Raw genomic sequence first — 16,446 nt, 5'->3', positions numbered from 1 at the left:
AGCCGCCGGCGGGCCAGCCCCGCTCTCCCCCGTGTCCCCAGTCCCGGCTCTGCGTGCCCCGCTGGCAAGGGGACTCGGAGGGTGGCCCGGCAGCGGCCAAGCGCCGCTCCCGCATCTCCACCCTCTGTGTCGGGGGGGCAGCCCAGGGTCCCCGCGGAACGCTGGGCTCACACCCCGCGCTGGTGCTCAAAGAGGCGGCCGAGGTGTCGAGCAGATGCTGTGCCACGTGGGAGTGGGTTTGTCTCGGTGCTGTGGGCACCTCCGTTTTGTTATTTGGAACCCAGGCGGCGCTGACGAACGAGCAGCAGCCCTGGGCAGCGCAGCCGGACTCACCCTCACACCGACTCACCCCGCAGCTTTGCTGAGCCCTGGGGCCAGGGCTCTTTGTGTAATGTGGTGGGGATGTGGGTGTGCTACAGCCCACCCCGGACACGAGAAACCCGGGCAGCCCTGGTCTGTCTGTGCTCACCAGGGCTGGCAGGGACCACCAGCGCTGAGGGACCCCCAGCAGGCTGCCTGCAGCCCGGGTGCTCCCTTCGGAACTGACCAAAGTCAGATTGCATCATCACCACAGTTTTGTTGAAGGTGCCATTCTTTCCCCTCAGCTCATCTCCAAGGGATCTGTGACTCATCTGCTTCGCCCTCACAAGCCTGGGAAGAGGAGCAAAGGAGGCAAAGGCTGTGACCACAGAAGAGGTTCAGCAGAGACAGATGGAAACTCAGTGGCTGGCAGACCCTGTCCTGTCCAAATAGACACAGGGGCCAAGTGGCACCAGGGTTTGCAGCAGCCTGAGGACACCCAGTGTGTCCCAGCCTCGGGAGGGAGTAGGTGGCACTGCCGATACCACACTCCAGGAGGCCAAGCTCACCTGTCCTGCAGCCTGGAGCAGAACTGATTTTAGACATAAAAACCAGAGGATGTGGGACAAGGATGCAATGGGGCTGACTTCAGCAGGAGCCTCTCCTGTGCTGCAGGAGGTGCAGAGGCCTTGGGTCTCTCCAGATCCCACCATGAACCTCACACCATTCCTGCCCAGCCTTGTGGGCGAGCATGGGGTGTGTGGGCTGGCAGGAAGGAGCTCCTGCCCTTGCCTGGGATGTGCATCTCACTTCAGAGGAGGAGAGCCAGGCAGTGCCAGGGCTGGCAGGCGCTGCGGTGGGAGCACAGCCAGGGGGTTATTAATAACCTGCTGAGTCAGGGGGGGCTCTTGGGTTTCAGGATCACAAGACAGGCGCTGAGCAGCTCAGATGGATCTCCCTCATTCCTACTTTTTACATTGACAGGGACAACTGCTAAGATGACCTCGTTCTCTCTGCAGGACAGCTCGGCCCCATCCTGACAGTCACTGCACCCAGCAGGGATGCAGGGTTTGGACTGGAGCTGAAGTGACCCCAAAAATACATGTCCTGTCCTAAAGGAATTAAACAAGGAGGGCAGGGGCAGAGACACACAGGATTGATCAGCTATGTCAGGACATAGCAGCCATAACAACCCTGTTCCTCATCAGTGTGATCAAATCACATCATGGAGAGAAAAATGAGTACCAAAGGCCTACTGTCCTGCTTCCTGTGCAACCCCCAAAAAGGCTGTGACTGAGGCTGGCATCTGCTCCTACCCAACAGGATGGAGCCAAGGACCTCATAAGATTCAAAGAGAATTTGGAGTATCTTGCATTTCAGTGTCTAATTTCAAGAGTTTTGCAGGAGATGAAAGGTCTCAGGGGATAGAGCAGCTCTAGCAGATAGGGTAGCTCTAGCAAGGGATGGGATCAGACCTCTCAGAAAGCACATTGTCCCAGCCTGGCTGCCACAGCATCACCTGTGTTTCTGTTGAAGCTCTTGGCTGAGACAGGCTGAGCTCTGCTCTGGGGTGATTCCTTATGCATCACTATGGAAAAGTAGTCGGTGATGTGGAACAGATTAACTTTCAGATGCAGCAGCCCATGGTAGCAGTGTGCATTGCAGCTCAACAGCTTCTCTCTCTCACAAACACAGTCCAAGAGCAGACAGAGTGCAAAGAACCATCCCCAGGCCTGAGCCTGGCCCTCAGGGATGCTGCCAGGGCAGGGGGTGCAGGGACCCCTCACACACATGAGCTCCCATCATTTGCTGCTCTGTGTGCTGGGATCTGGGCGCTGCCACAGCTCCTCAGCCCCACAACCCACTGGTGTCAGGGTTTGCCTGGCCCTGCTCCCCCTTCCCCATCCTACCCACCCCCGGGTGTGCTGGAACACGTTGCCTATCAGGAAGAAGAGCACTCTGGCTCTTGCTGGCAGGGTGTTTCAGGCTGGCAACATCTCCAACAGCTATTTTTTCACCCAGGTCAGGACCAAAATAAGCCTCTCACCCATCCCCAGCAGCTGTTACAGACATCACCCCGGCCACGCCGGTGTTCCCTGGCCCCTCTCCTGTCACAGTGCTCAAATCCCAGCGCCTGCAATTGCTGTTGCTGTAGCTGCCACTTGCAGTGGCTGAAATAAGTGAGTGCTGAAGCTCTGCTTGACTCCTGTGTCCCCAGAGAGGTCTCATTTCATTGTATCAGGCTGCCTGAGCCGCTGAGCCCCGTTCGTTTCAATTAGCCTGGTAGCTCTCCAATCCTATTTACCTTTATGAATGTGTGAGCATCTTGCTGCTTCCCACAGCAGTCAGATTAAAGGGTGAGCGAGGAATCACACACTGCATCCCTTGCAGGGCAGACTCACAGCAGTGTATTTCCTGCAGTGAGTAAACTGAGACACAGATAAAACCATATCCAAGGGACACAGCAAACCTCATTGAGCTGGGAGCAGCCTGCAGTGGTAACCCCAGATTAGCCAGAAACTCAGTCTATATCTTTTAGCTTTAAATAAATATTTTACATTTTAGGTGATGCATCTTTTGGCAGATAAAAGATAGAAGAGCCTGGAAAGGCTGTAGTCCTTCAAGTCTCCTTTTTGACTAAGTGGTCCCTCCCAGCAGGACCTGTCCTGAGGTCCACGTTCCCCACTTGGATTTTAACAATCATTAACCATCTCAACACATTCCAGCACTTAAATAGGCTCCTTGAGAGGGAGAGATAAGGTATCAGCTTTCCGGTTCATCTTGCCAGCCTGTCTGCAGCAGATAAGCATGTTGGGCAGCAGGAAAGAGGTTATCTAGAAAGGAAGCTGAGCAACAGTTGCTGTTATTGCAGGAGGCTTTGAAAAAAAGTCACCCCACCAGGAATCCCACGAGCCATACAAGCCCTTCCCGCTGGAACGTGATTGATGGTTGGAGTCCAGCTGTGCCTTCCTCCCGGCCTGGGAGGCATCTTCCCGTGGGGAGGGCAGAGCTGCCGGGGTCGGGCTGTCCCAGGGAAGGTCGCATCAGAGGCAGGTGCCCAGAAACCTGTTGCTTTCCCTCTCTCCTGCCCTGCCCCTGCTCTGAGGAATAGCAGCAGGAGGGGGTTGGACCGGCGTCCCTGCTGCCCCTTCAACACATCTTGAGTTGTTCAGGGCTGAGGAGTCTGCAAGAGGGAGCTTTTCTGCCCCAAACTGAGGAACTGCTGTTGTGGGTTGTGCATGGGGTACCTGGAAACCAGCACTGATCTCCCAAGGATCACTGCAAGAGGGGAAAGGAGCTCCTGAGAATTCTCAGCCTTTCTTAACCCAAGCATCACCTTGCTTTTTGTGATGGGAGAGGAGAAACAAGCCATGTTGGGAATGGAGGCTCATTTACCCCTAGTGAAAGATGTGCTTTTCCTTTGGACGAGTGCTTGTTCATTCATCTTCCTGCCTGTACCATGCTTGCTTTTTTGCAGTTGCAGAAATGATGCATATCAGCTAGGAAAAAAAAGGCAAAAAAAAAAAAAAGGGCAAAAAGAAGCCATTTCCACTCAAATTCCCAGGCCCCCTTTCTGCTTTCTTGTTATCACCCAGGGACAAAAGACCCCCTGATCACAGACAAGCTGGTTCAGGAAATGGCCTGAATTGGGGGCTGCAGAACAATTACTGGAGCAAATCCTGCCAGGAAGTGCTCTGAACCCACTCAGCCACCTTCTCCACCCTCTGGACCTGCCACCTCCCTCCTGCCTCCCCTTCCAAGGCATCCTCATGGCATCCCTGCACATGCCCCTGCATTTTGCTGATTCCCATTAATCTGTGTTTTATATAACCCCCAGCTTGTGCTGGACACAAAGGCGACGCATTACTGTGCTATTAATACACAACTCAAGGGTTAGGATTTAAAGCAAATAAAGCCCCCCATAGCCAGGAGAAGCAATCCATGACAAACCAGTGCTGGCAGCTCCAAGGTGCAAATTGCAATGGAGAGGCACCACCCAGATACCAGAGGCTGATTCTTTAATCACACTGCATTGAGTGTGTTTAACTATTGCACAGCTCCTTGGCTGGAAGCAAACATCACCGAATGCCCAGAGCACTTTGGGCTCTGGGCAAGTGTTTCATGAACATCCATCATTTTAGTTCTCAGCCTCTGTTCCCATTGCTTTTCATTTAATTAATTTCTGCAGGTCTGGCTTACCAGCACTGATGGTCTTGCACAAAACTGCTGGTCCTGGGAGAAGAGAGGAAATCAGAGAGAGTCCCAAGGGCATGGGGATATTGGAGGGATGGGACTCAGGGCAAGGGCAATTTCTGAGGAATGGAAACCAGCTGCACCTGTTTGCAATTTGTTAGAAAAACTGTGATAGATCCCTCTGCAAAGCCCAAGTCCCATCCTCCAGAGAAGCTCAGAGGAATCACAGTGAAAAGGGAAGAGCACTGGCATTTCCAATGGCCCTGAGCCCACAGGCTGGCCAGCAGCATCTGCTGCAGGGTTCCCACACGTGATCCCAGAGCTCTGGAGCCCCCTGGGAGCTTCAGCCAGTTTGTTCCAACACTGCAATTAGCACTTCATCATGGCCAGACTGTGAACAAAGGCTGTAATACCACCCAGCCTGCTAAGAACCAGGTATTTTTCAGGGAAAGTTCTTTTTTGGCGGGATTGGGGCCCCCCCAGGCCATTGAGCATCTCCTCTCTGCAGCAGGGCTCAAGCACGGATCAGCCCCGCTCAGGCTGTGTGAGGTTAATGGATTTCAAGCGACTCCTGTGATTAACTTTTCCTAAATCTCCAATTCTTTCGTGCCTTCTATTTTTATAAAAAGAAAAGGGGAGGGAGGCGGTATTTACAAGGGATTTCACTCAAATAATGAAATAAATGTGATCAGCCGAGGGACCTTTAATCCGCTTTGACTCCTGTGTCCTGGGGAACCAACGAGCACCGAGATCTTTGCTGCTCCCAGCGAGGCACAGAATGAAAAACCCCATCCCTGCCTGTCTGGGGGGCAGAGCCCCAGCATCATCCCTAAATCGAGCACTGTCTGCAGACACGGGCACAGCAGCCAGGCACTTGGGACAACAGCAGAGAAAAACACCTCTCTGGTCACCTGTTCCCACCTTGCAGCCTGCCTGTCCATGTCTCTGCCTGAAGTCCAGTGTGCTCAGGCAAGAACTGGCTGCATCTCTGGTTCATTAGACCAAAATCACATAAAAGGCATCATCTGTGTTCACGTATCTTTTGTGTTGCAGCACCCTCTGGAATATATATGTGTGAAGGGGAGACACTGTCCCATTTCCTTAGGCTTTGCCCAATATATTAAACTGGAAATTACATGGTTAATTAGTACTCTAATTTAAAATCCTAACTGAAAACCATGCAGGTGATTCCCTCTAATTGGAATGAAACCCTTAGATCTTCAAAAGTGAGTTTGTGGCTGCCAGGGATGTCCTGTAGGGTTTGGTGCTGCAGAGAGCAGTGCCAGGGCTGTGACAAGAGCTGGGGCTCCTGCACTGAGCTCCTGGAAGCCAGATAAACCCATGGGTCCTTTCACCCCCCTCAGAGACATCCTGACTGAACAAAAAGAGTGTGTTTGCCCAAGAAAACCCAGCCTGGGGTGAACTAGAGCTTTTCTAATTCTCCCCTCAATCCTCAAATCTGCCAACCCACCCTCCACCATGTCCCACAGGTCCCTCCCCTTCAGCTGCCTCATCCTGGGAAGGACACAGACAATGAGTGAGTCCTGGGGGACAGAGAGGATCCTGCCACGGCAGGGAGGGCAGCACAGCCCTGACGTGGGAGAGGATTTGTCCTGCCTTCATTTCAGCACAGTCCCAGCCACAAATGGACAAAACAGCTTGTCAGGGAAAAAACACCAGCTTAGGTTGAGGAGAGGAGAACTAAACACCCCAGGCGTGATTGCCACATATGCCCGAAGATATAATCCAGATTTGCTACTGGCCCTGGAACCCTTTTTTTTTTTTTTTTTTTTTTTTTGAATTTAATAAATTAAAATCTCTTTTTGCTGCTGAGCATAATCAGCATTAGGGTAAGAGGAGGAGGGGCCTTTCACTGTCCCCTGCAGGATCACACACAAACTCATCATTACAGACTCTCCCAGTGGCACCATGGAGTGCTGATGGCAGCAGTCCCCAGCCCACACACTGCACTTGTCTCCTCCTGGCCATTTTCTTAATTAATCTCTTAGATGAACTGAAAGGCTGAAGATGCCATGGTCAGGACTTCTTCATTCCTTCTGGTTGGACAGGTCTTGGCTTGGAAGGACCTCCCACACCTCACAGGCCTGAATTTGGGGATCTGAAGGTTCAGGCCAAACACTCACATTCCTGGACAATCCTGAAGGAGCTCAAACCATTTGGCTTTTTGTCTCCCCACATTGCCATGTGCACAGAGCAGCCCCAGTGTCCTGCTCCAGCTCACAGGGACAGGGGACAGGCACCCACCATCCCTTGCTGTTGCTATAGAGACAGAAGCTGTTTTTCTCCACAGCAATGCTGGTTGTTTCTAAGCAGTACCTTCAGTGTGGCAGGCAGGGAGAGAGGGATCAGGAATGTCCTGGCTTGCTGGAAGGGCAGCCATGGCTAAGGCAAGGCTCTGCCAGGCCTCTCCTGGTGCCTCTGTGCCCAAATCCACATTCATCTTGTGCAAGGTCTCCCAAAATCTTCCCTTCAGTTGCTGAGGGTATTGAAGTACTCTGAGGGATAAAGGGCACAGGCTGCAGGTGAGCTAAGGAGGAAGATTCCCTGGAGAAACTCTCTGTGGGAGAAAGCCCTAGCCTGTGAATCCCAACTACCCCTGGGAATTGCCCCAGCTCACCTCCCCCTGCTCTGCTGCCTTGCTTTGCTGGGATGAGACCAGCTCAGCTGATCTAACCCACAGTGGCAGCTTCTCCAGGCCATGCTCTCCTGATTACACCAGCAAAGATCAGGAGCAACTCCTACAAAGCCATTCTGCCACCCTGGATATTCCAAGAGAAGACAGCACAAGTGCAAGGAAACCTGGACCTGCTGACACGGCTGAAGAATCATCCAATCTATTTGCAAAGGTTCAGTAAATTCTGGAGCTACAAAGTGAGAGTTTCCCACAAAGGCATGGGAGAAAAGGCAACCCCTGCTCCCTGCCCCTTCAGGAACCTGTCACCTCCAGCCACACATGGGTGCATCCCCCACAGTCGGAGCTCAGAACGTGCTGCCATCCTTGCTAGGGATGAGGATAAACTCTGCACGTGTAATAATGCCTGGAGGGAAGAAAAAGCACCACAGCTCACTTCTTCACAGAAATCTTCGCAGGAGAAGGAGGCTGGCAAAGGAAAACCCTGACGGGAGGGTAGCACATCCCTGCTCCCACACACAGCAGCAGGAGGGAAGCAGGACAGCACCTGCCGCCCCCGCTGCTCTGCCTGCTGCTGCTCCAGCCTCCAGGGACAACCCTGAGCTCTCCCCCTTCCCAACACGCTCGGTGACAGGCCCTTCCCAGGGGACAGCTCATCTGTGAGCTCCGTGGGAGGCTTGTGTTGGAAGGACATGGATGCCCCCCTCACTACGCTCCTGCTCCCGCCTCGGAGCCGGCAGCGCGGGAAGCCAGCGGCTCCCAGGGCTCTGTGCTGACATCCCAGCTGGAGACACATGCCAGGGATAGATTTTCTGTTTAGCTTCTTTTCATATTAATCATCAAAGAGCAACAAATGTCAGCAGCTTGCAACAGTCATTAGCTGAATGTCTTCTTCTCACCAGCCCCTGGAGGAAGAGGCCTCCCAGCGCGCAGGGCCAGGTGACAGCACAGGACCCAGCTGACTCCTCCCTGGCCTTGCAAGCCTGGTGAATTTTCCTTGGGATCCACAGGAGGACAGGGATGACAGGACCCCTCCATTCTGCAGGATTCTTCCAGTTAGGAAAGATGTCTGATAGTATCCATCACCTGCCAAGCATCAAACTGTCTTCTGGAGACAGCGAGACCACGGAGAACTGGAACATTCTGTTCAAAAGATGGGATTTTTCTTATGGCAGTTCTGAGGGGGGGGATCCATTTAGGAGACAGCATATTGAGCATGGCCATCACCTGGATAAGGATCCACCAGGCTTCAAGGAGGCCACTTGTCAATAATGGGAAGAAACAGCACCATGTCAGGGCATTATGTCTCCCTTACCAGACCAAAAACTCCTCATGCACCCTCACAGAAGAGGTTTTCCTTCAGTGTTCTGAGCACCCACCTAGGCCCATCCCACCCAAAGCAAAAGTTTGCATCCCCTTGGGCAGCAAGACTGCAGGACCTGCTCCATGCTGAATGTATATCTCAAAGCCAGACTGGACTCGTCTTCTCCCCTCCCTCATGATAAGAACCAAACAGGGCAGGATTTTTATGATTATTTATTATCTGTAAAGCACCAGCAGTGTCCTGACTCTGTACAAGACACAACTGCTGGTTTTACAAAAAGAAAAAAAGCACTGTGGCCAAAATAATTTATCCTCTAAAAAGTTCACAAATGTGTTCTCAGGAAGCTCTCAGGCACTGCCCATCCTGAGGACATACCAAGGTGCCAATGTGAACCACCTAAAGAAGGCAGACATGGAGCTCATTTCTCTCACCTGTAAAGCTTAATTAGGCTGCTGTCCAAACACAGCTTGAGAATATGGCCAAAACACAGGTATGGCCCTTGATTTCTAAAACCCAATCCATTACAAGAAATTTTTTTGTTTTTAAAAGGTGGGGAAGCGACATTAGAAAACACCACTACTCATGGAAGTTACAACTGCTTCCAACAAACAACACGTAGAAAATACTGGGAGCGGGGGGGGACTCTCAAAGTATCTTCTAGCTTCCAAGTCCTCCGTGTTCACCAGATGGATATCAACATCTGACACGTGTTGGAAGACATCCATATCAACTCCACCAGCCTGAACTGCAAGTAGCCGAACACAAAGCCGGAGAGGACGTCGGTGATGTGGTGCCGCCCGATCATCACGCGGGACAGGCCCACACAGAGGGCCCAGAGCACCAGCAGGATGCGGAGAGGGATGGCCAGGACCAGGTGGTTGAGGAAGAACTTGGAGAGCATGGCCACCCTGCTGGCGTGCCCGGCGGGAAAGGCGTAGGTGTCCATGGTCAGGTAGTCCAACAGGCCAGGGTTGATGTCGTAGGGGCCTTTCCTCTTGGCCAGCTTCTGCAGACCTGCCACAATCATGATGTCCAGGAGCAGGGCTACAAAACAGGAGACACAGAGGGAACAGTGAGAGGCAGAAGAGTTGAGGGCAATTTTCGAGGCATAACATTAAAGGGTTGTCGTGGTCTTTAAATAAAAATTTGTGTTTGGTTCTGGTCAGATGTCCATGGTGCAGCTGTACACAGCTTCCCCATCCTCAGGTCACCACCCAAATGTTGATCAACCCTTCCAGTTTGCCCGCAGAGGAGGCAAATACCACTGTCACCATCTGACAGAGGAGGCAAATACCACTGTCACCATCTGACAGAGGAGAGCCCCAAACCACAGCGGTGAGCGACCCACCTGGGCAGGAAGAGAGCAACTGGCACAGCTAAAATTGAAACTGTTTTGGCCCTCAAACCACCACTCTGGTGTTCCTGTTGCTGCCTCCACCTCGTGCTTTAGAAACCTCGTGCAGCAAGGTCCCTGCCAGGCTGACCAGGCTGCAGTGAGAAGCCTGCTGGAGGAGAGGTGCCCCACAGCACTTTCTAGGGTTATGCCTTGTCCTCTCCCAAGCCCATCACCTCCTCCTGCCCAGAGCAGCCAGGGGATCACACCATGCTGACAGATTTCTCACCATGCTGACAGATTTCACTAAGAAAAGAGCATTAGGAGCCAGGGAGCCAAGGGGAACAATAAAGAAAAATGGGCTCCTGTGTTAGAAACAGCACCATGGTGTGCTGGAGGGTGGGTGACATCCTCCTAGACACCCCCCACCCATCCTTCTTCCTCTGCCAAAGCCCCAAACACCCACAAGCCATTTCTTGTTTCTGCTCATCTCTTCCTCCCTGTGACTTTCTGCCTGAAGTCACCCCACACAGCCCCTTCCCTGTGCAAATGCACTGGGGGTACCACACCTCCCACCCCAGCAAACCCAGGCTGGTGATGGCACAGGCACCTGCAGCTGCAGCTCTCTACACCAAACCAACATTCTTCCTTAACAGCTTCAGGAGTGAAACCCATCAGCACTTGTCTACATCCCCCTCCTCTTCAGCCCACCCGCTTCGTCCCAGCCGACAGGTACTGTCATTTCTATTTCCTAGCATCAATTTTATTTCTCTTTAATCCCCTCATCTGCTTTTCCCCAACCCTCCTAATTAGTCAGAGAGCTGATCTCAGCTCCCTGCAGCAATGACAAGGACGTATCTGCCATCACCAGCACAGCCTGCTCCCTCAGCAGGAATGCCAGGGGCACTTGTTTGGTTCCCAGGCCCTGGTAAAGACCATTCCTTGAGAGCTGACAAGGACTCAGGAGCATGGATGGGAGTGTGGTGGTGGTGGGGATGGGAAATGAGATGGCACATGGGAGGCAGCTCCACCTGCCTGCTCAGCACCTGGCAGGAGCTGGAAGTGAGGAGCTGTCACAGCAGCTCTGCTCACCCACCTTCCCTGTGTGCCACCCCCAGCTACAGCACTGCTTTGGGAAGGGGCTGGTATTTATCCTGGCAGAACCCTCTCCTTATGGCAGACTGCTTTTCTCCCTCATCTGCAGGGATCTTGCATGGGACAGCAGGTGGGTCATGCACGCCCTGGGGTGGAGGGCAGATAGAGCAGAGGAAAAGATCTGGGCACCAGCTCCTCCCTGGCATGGACAGCAGCAGGAACCCAGGACAGACACAAAAAGCAGGAGATTGACACAGAGCAAAGATTCGTGGGTGGCACCTGAACAAAGGTGTTGAGGCTGCAGCTGGCAAGGGGCTGCAAGGAGACCAGTCACACCAGAGGGTTTAGTAGCACAAGGACAAGCAGGGACTGCCCAGCTCCTGCTGGATGTGACCAGCAGGCAGGGAGAGAGCAGGGGGAGCTCTGCAGCCCACCAGGACCCCCACATTCAGCAGAGTGGTTGTCTGCAATTTGCTGATTTTTTTTTTTTTTTTTTTTTTTTTTTTTTTTTTGACAGGCTGGCTGTGGGGAGGAAGGGAGGGAGGGATTTCAGACAGGCTGTGGAGCCCTGGAGCAGCCGCTCACCCTGGCTCCCTGTTAAGGTCAAATGCTGTGAGCCCAGGCCTGGCTGACCATTGCAGGGCTGCCCTGCTACACAGGGCTCTGCTCATGCTGGGCTTCCTAAATCACCCCAGCCCAGCTCCTCACCCCATTAAGTGACCCCAGACAGCCCTGATCCAGCAAAGTGCTTCAGGAGAGGATTTTCAGAGCTCATCAGCTGCATTTCCCACCAGCCCCATCTCACCCTGGATGAGAACTGTGTGAAACTGAAGCTCCACGATGCTCCCTCGGGAACCCAGACTCATCAAATTCTCGGGAACCCAGAAGCATCAGAGAGATGATGCACCAGTGCTGCCAAGATAAGGCTCTGGCCCAAGCTGCTCTGCTGAAGTCAGCACCAATTGCACTGCTGAGAAGCCAAGCCAGGGCTCCAGAATGAGTCTGGGCACCCCAACAGATCCCAGTGTCTCCTCCACGGTGTTCAATAAATTCCCTAGAGACCATTCCCCACCAAACCTGCCCGTGGATCAGCAGCACAAGTGCCATGTGCTTTAGCAATGTGTGGTGTTCACCATTGCCTGTCAGTGTTTTGCACTGGCAATATTTTTTTACGGTCAAAGGTGATGTCAGGGCAACTCAAGGGATGCAGGCATGTGTGCATGGAGGTGTTCAGGGCATGGAGAACAAGCCAAAGAGCAGCTCTAATAATCCTTTCATTCAGAAGATGAATAAAATGGGCCTTCAGTACTGCTAGCTTTGATTTTCGTCAAATGATGCACAGAAAGCAAAAAGCCTCGTTTGCCCACATTTCAGGATGGGAAGGCATGACAGCATTAAAACCAGGGGTTAATTTGCCGTTAAAAGAAAAAAAAAAACCACAGAAAATCCCTCGTCTGGTGCTTTTTCTGTCACTTCCCCTTGCACTTTCCATTCCTTTCATGGAGATTTCTTTATGAAACAGCCCCAGCAGCCAGCCCTGGCCCCTGAGGCGTGGGGGGTCCCACTGCCCTGGGGTCTCTGCTGTTCCCCTTCCCAGTGCTGGATCTCTGCTGTTCCCCTTCCCAGTGCCTCCTGTTCTCCTTCCCAGTGCTGGATCTCTGCTGTTCCCCTTCCCAGTGCCTCCTGTTCTCCTTCCCAGTGCTGGGTCTCTGCTATTCCCCTTCCCAGTGTCTCTCCTGTTCTCCTTCCCAGTGCTGGGTCTCTGCTGTTCTCCTTCCCAGTGTCTCCTGTTCCCCTTCCCAGTGCTGGGTCTCTGCTGTTCCCCTTGCCTCTCCTGCTGCTGGCAGGGTGAATTCAGCAGGCAGTGCTGCTGCCAAGGGCCCATCCTTCAGGAACAGCCACAGACAGTGCCATTGCCCAGCAGCCCCATCCTTCAGGAACAGCCACAGACAGTGCCATTGCCCAGCAGCCCCATCCTTCAGGAACAGCCACAGACAGTGCCATTGCCCAGCAGCCCCATGCCCAGCCCTATTCCCTCCCCATCCCATGACCTACATTCCCACTCAGACCTTGGCTCACTTCCTTCCTCCCCTCAATGCACATCAAATCCTCCCTCCTCAGGCGGGCACTGAGGGGTTAACTCTATCGGGTGCTCCAGCTGCAGGTGGGTGTCACTGCACTGGGGACTGCTCCTGCTGTTGGACCCCAAGCCCCTGAGCCTTGCACCTGCCACCTGCGAATCAGCAGCGCCACCTTCGCTCTGTCCTTGCCTGGTGCCTCACAGAGCCCTGCAAATCCTCCAGGCTGCCCTGGCTCGAGGCTGGAGCAAACACAGCCCCAGGAGAGCCCGTGGAAAGGAGCCTGCAGCCTGCACTGGCTGCTCTCTGGGGACCCTGGGGCTGTCAAAAGCACAGCAGGGATGGCAGAGTGCCACCTGACTGAGGCTGAGATGAGAGGAGCAAGAAATTTTAATGTGAAGCATTTTTTTCATCATGCCTTTTACCCCAGAGCCAGGTAGCACTGGATTTAAACCAGAGGCATCACTGGATGTAAAATCCAGGTAGTGCTGTATTTGAGACTAAAGGAAGGATTAGCTCTCACCCATTCTTGCTCCTTTCACATTTTTCTGAAAAAAATCAGGAATTTCCCTGTTGACCTGGTGTTAAGGGAAACAATCCTTCAGATTTCCAACACAAAACCACCATGTCCCCAAATCCTACATTAACATCTACAATTTCCTTAAAACACAAAACCAAAGAGCAAGTCTTGTCCTGCCTGTGACAATTTTAGCATCAGAGATCACCTTGGTATTGTAAAAAGCCAACATCTGGCATCAGATGCACAGTAAATGAGCTGAAAGTGAGCCCCCTGGGCAGGCATTTTATATCTATTAATAAGGAAAGGAAAACAATTATCTACCTTGCTCCTACCACCAAATGTTAGGAGCCCATTAGGAGCAGAGAGGTGAGCAGAGAGGAGCCCTGTGCAGGCTGGGCACAAGGACAAACCTGAACCATCAGCAGCACAACCAAAGCAAACCCCAAAGCTTGTATTTAAAAGGAATTGAAGCAGTTGGGTGTCCCCTGTCACCATAAGGTCCTTTCTGTCCCCAGGGTGGCATCTCTGCTGCTGTCCCTTAAGGCTGGAAGAGGCTGAGGATGGTGTGAGCACCCTTGGGGACACGGTCTGCTCCAGGTTGGAGCCAGGCAGTGTCTCCAGGGAGGGAGGCAGATTCCAGCTGGGGTGTTTATATAAACATGTTATCAAAACCACGGCTGAAAAACAACCTGGGTGCAGTTCTAGGGGCAGGGGGGGAGGAAAAGAGGAGAAAGCCAAAAAAGCCCTTGGCCTCATCTGCTCCTGCAGCCCAGATCCACGTGACTCCACACACATGGGGCTGCCTGCATGAGCCAGGGCTGCTCTCCAGAGCCCAGCCTGTGAGCTCGGGATCAGAAACACTCACAAGCTGGACTCAGCCTCCCAGAGCCATGGCTGAGCACATGGGGAGGGGAAAACAGGGAGGTAAATGCTCAGGAATGAAGAGTGAGCTCATTACACGAGCTCAGGAGGCTCCCAGTGTGGGAGCAGATGTGCCTCAGACAAGATGTGCACAGAGCAGAGCCAAGCTGGGGACAGCTCATTGCCTGGGCTTCAAAGCCAGCGTGCTGGAGGTGGCCTGTGCTCCCCACTGCAGCTGCTGAGGCCAGGTGCAGGGCCAAGCCTGGCTTGGAAGGTGCTGTATTGCCCAGATTACCCACCCTCACTCAGTGCTGAGCTCTGGACAAATGCCACCAGTCCCAGGAAACAGTTTCTTTAGCTCCATAATTAGAATTCATAATTTTCCCCCCCCCATTTTTCTTTTTACTTACGTGCCCCCTCCTACTCCTTCTGAACTTCCCAAATCTCCTGCAGGCATTAGGCTCCCTGAGCTGGAAAATGAGCTGTTTGCAGCCTTATCTCGTTGACATTAATGAAAGATGCAGGTTTCAAAAGAGTCTTCACCCTCCCTCCAGTGGAGTCAGCAGCACCTGGAAGGGGTGCACTCTGGAAATGAACCCCTCCATTCCATTTTGTTCCCCAAATGTGGCACTATTGGGTGTAAGAGCTGACAAAAAACACAGATGGCATGACACACTGAAGAGCCAATGAATCGATGAATCAGGCATTTTGCTGTTTGGGGAGGGGGTTATTTTTTGGCTGAAGAAGCATCAGTGTGGGGTAAGTGGTCATGGGGAGGTGATAAAATGGTGGAAAGCAGAATTGTGCAATTAATTAAAATAAAAACCCACGACAACTAAAAATAGATTTGCTATATTCTGGATGATTAGAAGCAGCCCTGAGTGCAAACACAGGCTGCCTGGAGTTCTCCCCTTGGAAGCACTGTGCCCTGGGAGCTGGGAAATTTGTACTCAGCATCAAATACTGAGTGAGGGCTTCACTGGGGGGCTGCACAGGCTGGGGAGAGGTGCAGGCAAGAGGGGGAGCACAGTGAAAAGGGCTTGTGCTGTTGGGGAAAAGGAGCTGAGCAGCCCTGAGGATGGCTCATCTCCCTCCAGAAGGGCTCTGACAGCTTGAAATGCTCCTGTACCCCATGGCAGCAGCACAGGGAGCCATCAGCACACCCCAGAGCCACACCTACAGCACTGCACGGGATGAGCTGGAGGAAGAAAAGTGCCTTGGGCTGAGGAGCAGCAGCATGGCCCAGCCCACAAAGGCAGGCTGGGATCCTTGCTCAGCCTCGGCGCTGTTTGGGCTTGGAATTCCACCCCATCGCTTTCAAAGAAGCACATTGGCAAAAAAAAAAAAAAAAAAAAAATTATAAAAAGGGTCTGATGCTGTGATGCTCAGAGGGTCTCCAACCATCACACCTCCCAGTGTGGACCCAGATCAGGTACCTCTGCCAGCATCCCTGTACAGATGGAAATGGTTCTCTGTTCCAGGTTAAAGCACGGAGGTTTCCTCAAAGCGGAGGAAAAAAGGAGAGTCCATCTGATTCCTCTCTTTCCCACCCCATCCTGCACCAATCCTGACCCGGAGCAGGATTTCCTGTGGGCTCTCCCTGCCTGCTGCTCCTCCCAGCTCACCTCGCTCCCCCACCTCGCTCTCCCCAGCCACGGCTCCTGTCAAGGCGTGTTAGAGGCAAACACTCTCACCCATTCCTGGCAGCTCCCCTGGCTCTGCTCCTGCAGCTCTGCCCGAGTGGAACAGCCCCTGTCCCCTCCGAGCTGCAGGCAGGGGCAATGGGAAGTTGTTCCCGGAGTGACAGACAGAAGGATGACTCATTTCCCATGTTTATTCCCCCTCTTCCCATTCAACAACCCTCGCACTTCTTTTCTCTTTTGCTCTGCATTCAGGCTCGGTTTCGCTGCCGGCTCTGCTGGGTTGGAGTCCAGCTCCAGGGTTGGATTCCAGCTCTCTGCACATTCCCCAAGGGCTGCACTCTGCAGGGCTCTCAGCATCCCCAGCAGCCAGCCAGGACCTGGGCAAATCGGTGCCGCCTGGTCCCGAGGGGCTGATCCGAGCACGGCTCTGATGGAGGCCCCTGGA

The 16,446-nt window shown here is 53.1% G+C and overlaps 1 protein-coding gene across 2 annotated transcripts in view; it reads right to left on the bottom strand.

Annotated features, from left to right (window-relative positions):
* Positions 1-8,666: 8,666 nt before the first annotated feature.
* The window catches only part of PLPP7 (phospholipid phosphatase 7 (inactive)), a 22,931-nt gene continuing 15,151 nt past the window's right edge, over positions 8,667-16,446 (bottom strand). For both annotated transcript variants that reach the window (XM_036393961.2, XM_036393960.2), the window contains one exon: positions 8,667-9,515. In XM_036393961.2, coding sequence (XP_036249854.1) covers positions 9,151-9,515 — 365 coding nt within the window. In that variant the 3' untranslated portion in view covers positions 8,667-9,150. The remainder of the gene's footprint in view (positions 9,516-16,446) is intronic.

The sequence above is a fragment of the Molothrus ater genome, chromosome 20 (genome assembly GCF_012460135.2).
Source record: "Molothrus ater isolate BHLD 08-10-18 breed brown headed cowbird chromosome 20, BPBGC_Mater_1.1, whole genome shotgun sequence".
NCBI lineage: Eukaryota > Metazoa > Chordata > Aves > Passeriformes > Icteridae > Molothrus > Molothrus ater.
Note: the sequence above shows the minus strand (reverse complement) of the source record. Positions and strands in the feature narration are given on the sequence as shown.